At 40.6% G+C, this 12,131-nt stretch overlaps 1 protein-coding gene across 3 annotated transcripts in view; it reads right to left on the reverse strand.

The window, feature by feature from the left end:
- Positions 1-1,822: 1,822 nt before the first annotated feature.
- LOC124600233 (uncharacterized PE-PGRS family protein PE_PGRS54-like) overlaps positions 1,823-12,131 on the reverse strand; it is a 58,556-nt gene continuing 48,247 nt past the window's right edge. For 2 of the 3 annotated variants that reach the window (XM_047136146.1, XM_047136143.1), the window contains 3 exons: positions 8,749-8,778; positions 6,370-6,429; positions 1,823-2,078 (listed from right to left, as the gene is read on the reverse strand). In XM_047136146.1, the coding sequence (XP_046992102.1) occupies positions 2,026-2,078; positions 6,370-6,429; positions 8,749-8,778 (143 nt within the window). In that variant the 3' untranslated portion in view covers positions 1,823-2,025. Of the gene's footprint in view, positions 2,079-6,369; positions 6,430-8,746; positions 8,779-12,131 lie in introns of all 3 variants that reach the window. The other variant, XM_047136144.1, reaches the window with a different exon arrangement.

Below are 12,131 nucleotides of genomic sequence, written 5' to 3' on the forward strand. Positions count from 1 at the left end.
TGTGTTTGCATGGAGTAACGATTTCAAGACGGTCGGGTCTCACTGAAAAACAGCAGGCGGTTAGGACAGTCTCATTGTGTCATTAAGCCTTCTGTCATTGCTCCCGTGTATGCTGCTGTCAAAATGACCTATGGTGAATGGTGGAAGACATTCGGCTAATGCTGGGCAACGGTCACGCTACCTCTCACGCCATCACGACAGAGCATAGGAGGTTCCGAGGAATGTGTGCGCAGTGGGTTCGCCACTGCCAGACGGAGGAGCAGGCTTTGAACAGAATGGCGACGTCAGTGCAGCATCTGGTGTCTTATCACGATGAATAATATGTCACGTATTGTTGCGGAAGATGCAATATTATGTCACCATTCTGAGCAGGAGAGCAAGCGTCCGAGCCAACAATGGAAACACATGGATTCACCCCCATCGCAAAAAAAAAAAGCCATGCGCATCAGTTTCGCGAAAATCATGAAGACCTTTTTCCTTGACTGCAAGGGCCCGCTGCTCATTGACTTTCTAGAACACGGCGGCCACAACTAACGCAAAGTGGTACGTGGACACTTTCCACAATTTGAAACGTGCTCTCAAGTCCAAACGCTCAGGAATGTTGACGGATAGCATCATTCTGTTGCAGGATAAGGACTGTTCACAAAATGCCAAGGTTGTTTCGACTACTCTGACCTGGACCGGCTATTACCATGAGCCCTGATTTATGCTGACGACGTGATGCTGGCAGCAGAAAACAAGCCTGATTTGCAGAGCTAAACTCAAGAATGGAGTGACCGGTTGGCACAACACGGTTTGCGTTTTAATTTGAAGAAAACAGAGTATATGACGTCAGACAGACATGGGTCTTCTGCCGACGACTTCAGGTGTGCAACCCGCCGGATTAGCGCATACGACTGTGCATTGCATCCTGAAGGAACGCTTGGGCACGCGAAAAATTGCATCACGATGGGTTCCGCATGACTTGACGGAAATACAGTAATGGATGCGTTACGACGCTGCTCAGACGCACATGGAGCGCTATGAGAGCGAAGGAGAGGCTTTCTTATGCCGTATCGTAGCACTGGATGAGACATGGGCCACATCGTACGAGCCAAAACTGAAACTCCTATCCAACGAATGGCGTCATTATGGGTCGGCGTGAAAGTCGAAAGTGCGTCACAGCCACAATATGGTGAAAGGTATGGTGATTCTCGTGTACGAGTGTGATTGTGTTATCCTAACGCATTACGTTCCTCCACGGCAGACTGCCAATGCACAGTATTACTGTTCGTTTTTGGAGCATCACCTGCGACCAGCTTTGCGAAAGAAGCGGCGACACTTTCTGCGCAACCCACCCCTCATTCTGCACGACAATGCGCGGGCGCATACAGCGCAAGCTGTGGCTGCTCTCTTCGGCCGACGGGACTGGGAAGTACTGTACCACCCACCATACTCACCGGGATTAAGTCCTTGTGACTTTGATTTGATTCAGAAGATGAAGAACCACTTCGTAGCATTCGCTTCAGAACTGTTCCAGAGATTAGACAGGCAGTAAACCGCTCTATTCGCACCTTCAACAGAACAGGCTCTGCTAAGGATATACTACGCCCTCCACACCATTGGCAACGGGTTCTACACAACGCTGGTGACAACTTTGAAGGACAGTAACAGGTGGAAACATGCAACTCTTTTGTGTTGGTTGTGAATAAATAGTTGTCATTATTTAAGTTCCATCCCTCGTATATGAAATGTAAAATTTATGTTTTGGAAATATTTTAAGTGTTAGTAAATCGATATCATTTGTACCAAAAATCGAAAGAAGAAATGAAATACACTCAAATAGTATGAAAAATTTATTTCGCGTAATATGAAGAGATAATGACACATCAGTACTGTTGTCTTTAATATCACATGGTATCACATAAAATCGATGAATATGTCTTTGACACATGGACGGAAAACCACAATTCCTGGTGATGTGACTGATGAAACGGGTCGAAAAACCAGGCCCAGCTGAAAGGCGGGCCCAGTCACGGCGGTTGCTCAGCGGCCATACGCCTTGGGCCCTTTGGAGTGACCGCCGCTGCCGCCGAAGCCTGCAAAACGCAGAACGTCCTTGTCAGGAAGAGAATTGCATATAAAAAAGACAGTGTATAATTTCACAAATGTTCTCAAGTGTACACAGGCTCGACAAAAAATGACTGCAGCTCACTGAACGTGGAATGGACCGAAATCGGCTGTCCGTGTCGTAATATAGAAGTTAGAATTAGAAATGGCAATCCTATATCGCTCAAAACTGTGACAATGAGCCGTATTTTTCAGACATTTCGTATCACCTGAAATTTATGTGCTCACCGTATGAATTTTATTATGCAGGGTGAAAAGTATTTAAACCGACAAACTCTGGGAGGTTATAGGGGACATCTAAACAAATATTTTTCCCTAATGTCATTTTTTCTTATGAGGATTATTTAAACCGGTGGAGGCCGTATTACGATCTTCAGTTGTTAGAGGCTGTATTACACTCTTCGCCAGCCGGTGTGGCCGTGTGGTTCTAGGCGTTTCAGTCTGGAACCACGAGACTGCTACGGTCGCAGGTTCGAATCCTGCCTCGGGCATGGATGTGTGTGATATCCTTAGGTAAGTTAGGTTTAAGTAGTTCTAAGTTCTAGGGGACTGATGACCACAGATGTTAAGTCCCATAGTGCTCAGAGCCATTTGAACCATTTTTTTTACGCTCTTCAGTTGTAGGCAACTGCTGTCTCTGTTTACTAATGGAGCGATACACCTGGAGTGAGTACATTGATATGGTTGGTGCGTACTACGTAGCGCACTACAACGGACGAGCTGCACAGCGGGTTTATCAACTACCCGCTCCATACAAGACAACGCATGTGGTTCCAACATGACGGGGCGCCGGCACTTTTCAATCGTCGTGTGGGTCGATTCCTGGACCGACGATTCCCAGAAACGTGGATTGGCAGAGGTGGTCCTGTACCATGGTCTGCTCGATCCCCAGATATGTCCCCCCTGGACTTTTTTGTGTGGGGAGAGATGCGCAACCTTCTTTACGCAACTCCTGTTGCATCAGAAGAGGATCTGGTTGCCCGGATAGTAGCAGCAGCAGGAACAATTCAGGATCCTCCTGGGGTTTTTTCGCGCTTCAGACAGAACATGATCCGACGGTGTAACCTTTGTTTACGTGTCAATGGAGGCATTTTTGAAAATCTACTGTAACTGAAATTGGGTTGTGTTAATGTGTTGTCTCTTGGTCATAAAAAAATGGAAAAGTGTTTGTTGGTTTAATTAATTTGCCGCCAGAGAAATCTTCCTCTACCGGTTTAACTACTCCTCATACGAAAAAATGACATTAGGGGAAAATATTTGTTTTGATGTTCCCTACAACCTCCCAGAGTTTGTCGGTTTAAATACTTTTCACCCTATATACCGTCCTAACCAATATACATAAAAATGTAAATGTTTCTTTGCTTAATATTTAAATCTGTAAAAGTTCTTTACCGATTACTTTCAAATTATGAGACAACATTAATTCAATTACGTACGTGTTTTTGTATACCTACTAAAGCGCTACATATAATGTATTAATATGCATGTAAATCTATATAAAATTGTAAATGCTCGTTTGTTCAATATCTTACATCCCCGAAAGTTCTTCACCGATTCCTTTGAAATTTTGACAAGACGTTGCACACGCGTGTTTTTAAATACCTATTTTTAATATATATAAAAAATATTTAATGTATACGTTATTACCAAAAATCTCAAAAAATTACTGACCAATTTACTTTAGATTTTACACAATACTCTAATGAATACCGGACAGACATAGGCTATATACTTTCAGTACTTACAATATATAAATACTTATATAAAATATGCGATGCTATAACTTTCTTAGCAAAAAAGGAAAATGGCATACACGTCTTATTGGCTTTTGATCAGAATACTACTACAAAATCTGAATTGGCAATAACAATGAACAAGGTTGAATGTCATAAAGAGGGAGGGAAGAAGAGATGGACAGAGAGATGGGAGGAAACGGACGTAGAAAGCGGGAGGGAGGAGTTGGATAGAGGAAGGCGGCTGGTAGAGGTGGAGAGAGAGGGAAGGGAAAAGATGAGCATAGAAAGGCGGAGGAGGTGATGGACAGAGAGGGAGAGAGAGAGAGAGAGAGGGAGAGAGAGAGAGAGAGAGAGAGAGAGAATTTTTCAATGACCTTCCGTCCCCCCTTCCCCATCTGCTCTTCCTGCTGTAGTTTCTTCTCTATCTCTAATGACCACCTTGCCGATGAGACGTTAAACTTCCTTTTCCTTCGAATGCTCGAGACCCGGTTGTCCCTCCAACTAGTCTATACTGGTAACATCCACTCTGATTCTGAAACTGAATTCGTGTTCTGTCTATAGTGAACATGCTGCCAACTGGACATCAGGCGGGGAAGCAAGTATTGTGTTGACACGAACAGTTATAGCGTGTGCTAAATCAGCTGAGTGAGAGACGACATATTTTAACTTTTTAGCGAAGTACACTTCGGTCGTTTGAGACATGTTTAAACTGTAGATCGGACTGTGTATCGACCCCCGGTCCGGCATAAACATTCATAGCAGCATGTTCTTCGTTAATGATTAAAAGCATTACACCCAAGTTTAAGCCTATCATCACTGCTACATCTATTGTCAAAGGGTGGTACTACAGAATCGTTGCAGAAGCTTTGGAGTAGGAAGACATGTAGACAAAATAGTGACAAGCTGCGGTTGTGAGACTGTTGTTGGGGCACCCCCAGAGAGCTTCGTTGGCAGCGGAGCTCCAGAGGAAGCCAGCTATCCAGATTCATGCACGTACAATGTTGATTAAGGGCGATGTGTTTTCTTATTGCCATTAAGATACTTAAGATGAACAACAATTAATTGTACTGATTAACTTCTAATCGTTGGGGTTCACAGTCGTATAGAAGTTTTTTAAAGTCATCATAATCGTTACTGAACGAAATGAGGCAGTTCACATGTAAACAATGTACAAGAACAGTGGTTTACTGGGATTTGTGCCAAAGATGTCAACATTTCTAAGAGACTCATATTCAACGATGATATGTGTACATATGGGATATCGCAGTATTTTTAAAGTTTGACGTGTGCCGAAGCACAGTCTTTTGCTTTGTGACACTTGGTATGGCCTTAAGGGTGAAATTACAGCAATGAAGAAAAATAATTCCTACAGTCAATGTCGATTACGATATCTCTTAAAAAAATCTGCTATTGATTAAATACAGAGCGATTTTCTCCACTGTGAGCAAACTGTAGGGATTGATCTATGAGAGGATAAGGGACAAAAAAGGTCTAACGAAACTATGTCTGGAAATGCATGTTTCTTAACAGAGACTGCGGTCTAATACGCGCTGTACCATGCAGCCACAGTTACAGTATGTGCTGAAAATGGTTTTCATGTGCCTCAATCCATGCGTGTAAGCGGCGTAGCAAGTTCTGTCTCACACGTTCACATCGACCAGGCTGCATTCAAACAGTGTCAAAGACAGCATGAATACGCTGATTCAGTGTCTCCACATCTGGAACGGGCTCTCCATACACGATACTTCTGAGATGGCCCCATAATCCATAACCATAAAGGGTTGAGATCCGATGAAAAAGCAGGCTGTGCAACCGGACCCCCTCGTCCGATCTTTTGGCCATGGAAGACACAATTGAGATGCGTCCGGACGTTAATGGCAGAATGGGCTGGAGCACCGTCATGTAGCAGCCACATAACACTTCGAAGCATCAATAGCAAGGAAGCAGAGTCACCTGCAAGAAACGCCTATAGTTCGGGTCTGTTAGGCGATCTGGAAGGAAGACTGGTCCCAAAATACGGCCACCAATTATCCAGGCCCAACATTCCGGCTGCACCGAAGCCGATGATTTGAAACCACCATATCATGGGGTTTCTGCATACTATCTCACAAATGAGCGTTTGTTTCAGGCATGCACTCCAATGTACCGTACTAAAAGTACGCAGTTTTATCTACTTAAATCCCTGCTATGATGTGCCTGGTCCATTCAAGATATACTGCATTTAAAACAAACACGATTTCATTTTAAAATTATAAAGGTTGTGGACCCTTAACACGAAGTTAATAAACTGTCCAATAAACATAAAATAGTGATATTAACAGCTATTAAAAGCAATTCGTACGATATGAGGATTAAACGAGTCGTCGAATTTTTGTCTCGAGCAGTATTGCATCTAATCGATTGAGACAGGAGAGAACATCTAAATAAATTCATACGGCGATTGCACTGCACGAATCAGATATATCACGTATTACAACCACGAGTGTATGAAAGCAGACAGCGTCGCCATCTGTGCGCCACTTACTGGAACTGCTGCTGCTAGAGCTGGAGAAGCTGCCGCTGCCGCTGCCGCTGCCGCTGCCACCTGTTGACAGAAGTGGAGACGACGTTAGTTTCAGGGTCACAACAAAGCTGCAGGAAACTATTGACTATCACACTCGAACGGAGGCCGCAATTGTTAAGTTAGTTCTGATTCGGCGTGGAAGTCTTTGATTTTTTGTTGCGGATGGACAGTATCTATTCAAGGTTACCTTTTGGCTGCTTCTCTGACAGACCTGCTGCAGAGGTTAACAGTAAAATACACGGCGACCCGCTAGTAAATAAGTATACCGAAGCTTACACTTTCATTCATAGTTTCCGTTTTACATACCTGAACTTGCACTCACGTAAATGTTAATGAAACCTATAATTATTACGAAGCAATGAGATTCAAGAACAGTTGTATAGATTAATTAATTAATAACGCAACCGTGAGTATACGAAAATAAGACACATGTAACGGATAATTTTGGAAGGATGATTGAAATGTGTCAATAGCGTCATGACTTTCGTATGTAGCTTTACTTGCAACGTATCCCTCTGTTGTTCCTGCATGCCAATCCCACCCCACTCAGTCTTCTAGTATCATCAACATCCTATTCTATTCTCGTGCATCTTGCTGCTAGTGATGGAATTGTGCTTTTGAAAGCTCGAAACTGTTTCTGCTTGTGTATATAAGTCAGTGATAGATATGTCATTTCAGTAAGAGATACATTTCACTTCTTAGTATACGTATCTTGAAGTTTCGTATTTGACCAATGTTTCGAGATTTTCTGTTAACATGGTAAAGCGGGATCATAGTATTTTAGGAAGGAGAAGGACGGGTGAAATAACCAAGAGGCTAGAGATTAAGAGTGAAGCACGATCTTCACGCTGTTTTAAAGCATTCCGAAAAAAAGAAAGTATGTATGTAGTGAACATTTATTTTTAAGGAAACGAGTAAATGCAGAACGGAATCGAAGAGTTTTTTGAAGAATAGACGTTCTCCCAATTGGAAATATGTGAGCTTCATAAATGTTTGAATAATAATTGATTACGTCACGATCACTTGAAATATGTCATATTCACATTACTGGTTCGGCACCAAGTTGCCATTTTCATTTGTGATTAATCCAGTAAAAAGCGTTGTCAGGATATATACCAATTACAGTCAGGCACTTTGAACATCATGGAAGTCTGAATACGTCAATAAACGCACACCATATCGTCACGTGGTAAAAGAGGTTGTACTTTTTAGGTTTCATTGATAATGACACTGAACATAGTTTTATAAGTTAAAATGTTGGTCAGATGAAGGCAGTAGCCGAAAGAACGTCATACATAAAGACGTATAATAAGCGATCTAGACGGTTTGATTCACAAGACTTTAGAGACTGATACACATTAACACAGTGCAGAAACAGTAACTCTATACATATGTCGTAAACCTAATTTTTCAAATCATCTATAGCTTAGTCAGAAGCCGATCTGGAGAGCTTTTGTTATTATTCTGAACATGCCGCTTGTATAGGACATGACATAAAATACTTTGTACTTTTACTTGATCTTACCTTTCTTGGTTCATGAGTTCAAATATGTGGCTGTAGAATAGTTTTACGGTATGACCAAAACAGTAGTTGCTTAAGCTTTACCAGTAGCTGTGCTGATGTTCTGTGACAACTTGAATCTGACCAGTAGTCGAAACCTGCAGTCTGCGATTAGACAAAGAGCGCTTCCCTCGAACTCGGTTGGTGTGACGATAAAAAAAAAAAATTCGTAAGTAAATACATGTGCAGTGAGGCAGTGGTTAATATTCGCATCTGCTTAAAGAGAAGCCTACAAGATGTATGTTTGTCAACTCCATGTATAATTCTAATTACTTTCCTTTATGCAGTAAATACTTTTTGTCTATGTGAAGAATTATCCCAGAATATTTTCGCGTAAGACATCAGCGTATCAAAATATGTGAAGGAAAATGTATTAGCTTACTGACTTCCTCATCCCTAGTTGACAGTAATTGTTCTGGCAACATTTGCCGACCGTTAAAATTTTAGAGAAGGGCCACTACATGGATTTTCCAGTTTAAGTTTTCATCAACATGGACGCTTAAGAACTAAGTATCTTCATTCCTGTTTATTATTTCTTGTCGGTTCACTAAGTTAATAGGAGACGATAAATTTTTGACTGCACAAAACTGTAACATATAATAAAAATTTAAAAGAAACGCAGTTCACTGCGACAAAATAGCATAAACCTCTCCGGGATTTATGCTCAGTTATCTCGTATGTGGCATTTTTGTATGTCGAAAATCAGGTAATAGCTATTCTTTTAGTATACGTTACTTAAATTTTTTTCAAAAAAATAGTGATTGACTGTGAAAACTTACCGAATCCGGGAGTACCAAAGTTTCCTGAAACTGAAGAACAGAATACATTAGTGTTTTACTCATCTTTTATAAATACACATTACAGTTAGTACTTTAAATTTAATAATGAAGTGAACTATAAATTGCAGTGAAACATGAAACTGCAATTCAAAAATCATATCAAAACTACACATTACTCAAGAAGCAAAGGAGAGTTACTTTTTTGAATTGCTAGTAACAAAAGAAGAATTAGTAAATGGTTTAGGGAGCCAACGGCAAGACGAAACTATGACTTTTACGAAAAGTGAGTATGACATATAGCTAGGCGAATGGATGCCAGATGGAGCAAGGAAGTTCTTTGCTAGATTCCAAGAGACGAAAACAGTGCAGAAGACGGTCCAATGCAAAGTGGATGGATGCCATCGTAAAACGTCAAAGATTAGAATAAATGCATATTTCTGAAGGCTGAGCTGACTGGAGACCTAGAGCAAATGCCTGGATGGTTCCTTTGAAAACCAAAGTGCTAAGGATAGAAATTAGGGACAGAAGTCTTATACCGTATGGGTCCCTTAAAAGGATTAGTTCACATTCCACTCCTCAGGGGGTGAAATAGTGGATGAAAAACTATTTGAAAATATGTCGCTATTAAGGCAATTTTGCAGCTAGAACTACGAAAATTGGTGTTTGATTTCTCAGCCAGAAATAAAAGAAATACGTGTTTTAGCTACTTTGGAGATTCAACCACTAAGGAGGAAAAATAATGGGTGAAAGTTTATTTGGAAATAAATCATTATTGAAGAACTAATAAAGCATTTTGAAAGTTATATCAACGAAAAGGAGTGAAATAAGACACAAATGTTTTATGAAATTATTTCGAAAACTGCTTTGGATACATGATAGCTGATTGTTTTTCTGGCTATCTATGTTTAAAAATATGAAAATACCTCTTGTCTTTCCAGAGATTTCCGTTATTAATATTATATTATAATAAAGTGTCGCTAAATTAAAAAGGTTGTGGTAGCTAGTCTCGTGATGTTTCTACCGAGGTTTCTTAACACACAGCAATCATCACAGTCGTAATTGTCATTATTGTCATCATAATTATACATGCAGATCTTTATGCGCAATTTACTGGTGGTATTTACTGGAGAACACGAGACATTGTTCCCATCTTCAAGAAAGGCTATAGAAGGCTTTGTAAAAACTACAGAGGAATAACCCTCATCGAATAAGTGAAAAGATAGAATAGAAGCTGAGTGAAGAACAGCATGGGTTTAGGAATGGAAGGAGCACGATCGACCTGATATTTTCTATCCGTCAACTGATGGTAAACAGTTGGGAGTACAACAAAAGGGTGATAATGGTTTTTATAGACATAGAAAAGGCATATGACTCAGTTGACAGGGAAAGTGGGAAGAAATGAAGAAGATAGATACAGAAGATGGATACATTAATGTCATAAAGGCAATGTACAGAGGCCACAACTGTAGAATTAGAACACCATTGGCGAACTCTGAATACTTCGAAATAAGACAAGGACTTAAGCAAGGAAGTATTCTATCTCCTGCGCTTGTTAATGTTGTGATGGAGGGAATTAATAGGGCAGTTAAAGATATAGTAAAATAAAAAGACAAAAAGATGATTTTTGCAGATGATATGGTAATATGGGGTGATAAAGAGGTAGATGTACAGTTACAGCTTGATGCGTGGAAGGAAATAATGAAAAGGTATGGATTAAAAATAAATAAAGATAAGAGTGAAGTAATGGTATTTGGAAGAGAGAAAAGAATCAAAGGAAATATTACCTTGAATGGAGAACCCCTCAAAGTGGTAGAAAGTTTCACTTATTTAGGGAGTGAAATATCTAGGGATGGAAGAATAACTAACGAAATTAATAGGAGGTTATAGAAGGGAGGCAATTTCTACCAAACAATAAAACATCTGATTTGGAATAATGAAGTTTCAGAAAGAGCAAAACTCCTTATGTATAAGAATTATTACATCCTTATTGTCACCTATGGTGGAGAAACATGGACAATGACAGAAAGGGACTGGAGCAGACTGCAAGCAGGGGAAATGAAATTTCCAGAGCAGTTAAGGGAAAAACAAGAATGGACAGAGTAAGGAATGTAGAGATTAGAAAGGACCTCAAACAAGAAAGTATGAGAGAAAAATTGAAAGAAAGAGATTAAGATGGTATGGGCATGTTAAGAGGATGCATGGGCAGAGACTCCCCAAAATTATGGAAGAACTAAAGATGGATGGGAAAAGACCTAGAGGGCGCCCAAGAACACGGTGGAAAATGGGAGTGAGAATATCTGTTGAAAGGAGAGGTGTGACCTGGCAGCAAGTGGAGGAAGAAAAGTGTATGCCGTTGTTACTTGTGTATAGGTAATACGGCTAGTTTTCTGTATTTTTAGTTCAAAATGGTTCAAATGGCTCTGAGAACTATGGGACTTAACATCTAAGGTCATCAGTCCCCTATAACTTAGAACTACTTAAACCTAACTAACCTAAGGACATCACACAACACCCAGTCATCACGAGGCAGAGAAAATCCCTGACCCCGCCGGGAATCGAACCCGGGAATCCGGGTGCGGGAAGCGAGAACGCTACCGCATGACCACGAGCTGCGGACTGTATTTTTAGAAAACGCAAAGCATCACCTTTGAAAAAGACAGAATTACTGATAGTTATTTCAATAAGTTCTCGACTGATTAATCGGTAAGAGCTATAGCAACTACGAGGGGACTTCAAAATGTAAATCTCTCAGTATTTTGGCAGGTCAAATATCTTTTATTGAATACTGCACTATACTTCAAAGTGACAAAGGAGCATCACACTATTATTCAGCCGAGTCACCAAGTCCACGTAAACAACGATCGGAAGTTCTACCAATCGATCAGTGCCTCTGATACAGAAATCTTCACCTTGGTCACACAGTTATTGGAGAATCACTGTGTGAACTTCCTCATCATGCAAAATGTATTTCTCCGCAGATGTTTTTTTCAGATGGAAATCGCATGGTGCAGTATCTGGACTGTGCGCCGGATCAGCATCATACACGCCTGTGCGACCTTGGTCTTCTACTCGTAATTCTGCGTATGCCATACTTCGAACTGAGCTACAGAGTCCTTACAATTCGAACGATTATTGAAAATGTTACAGACCACAACGTATTAAGGAAAATGACTTGGAAGTAAATCTAATTGCTTTTTCCCAATATCATAGTGCTCAAAATCATACGTGAGTACGGAATCAACAGCTTCGTTACGGAGAGTAAAAAGTATATATATCTTTAAGAGATTTGGTATCTGGGTAAGAGAGAAGTAATTCTGTTTTCCGATGGAAGCGGACGAAAAACAAATGATGGTGTTCTCAGTTTTCTAGCTGAATAGCTTCTT

Source organism: Schistocerca americana, chromosome 1, assembly GCF_021461395.2.
Source record: "Schistocerca americana isolate TAMUIC-IGC-003095 chromosome 1, iqSchAmer2.1, whole genome shotgun sequence".
Lineage (NCBI taxonomy): Eukaryota > Metazoa > Arthropoda > Insecta > Orthoptera > Acrididae > Schistocerca > Schistocerca americana.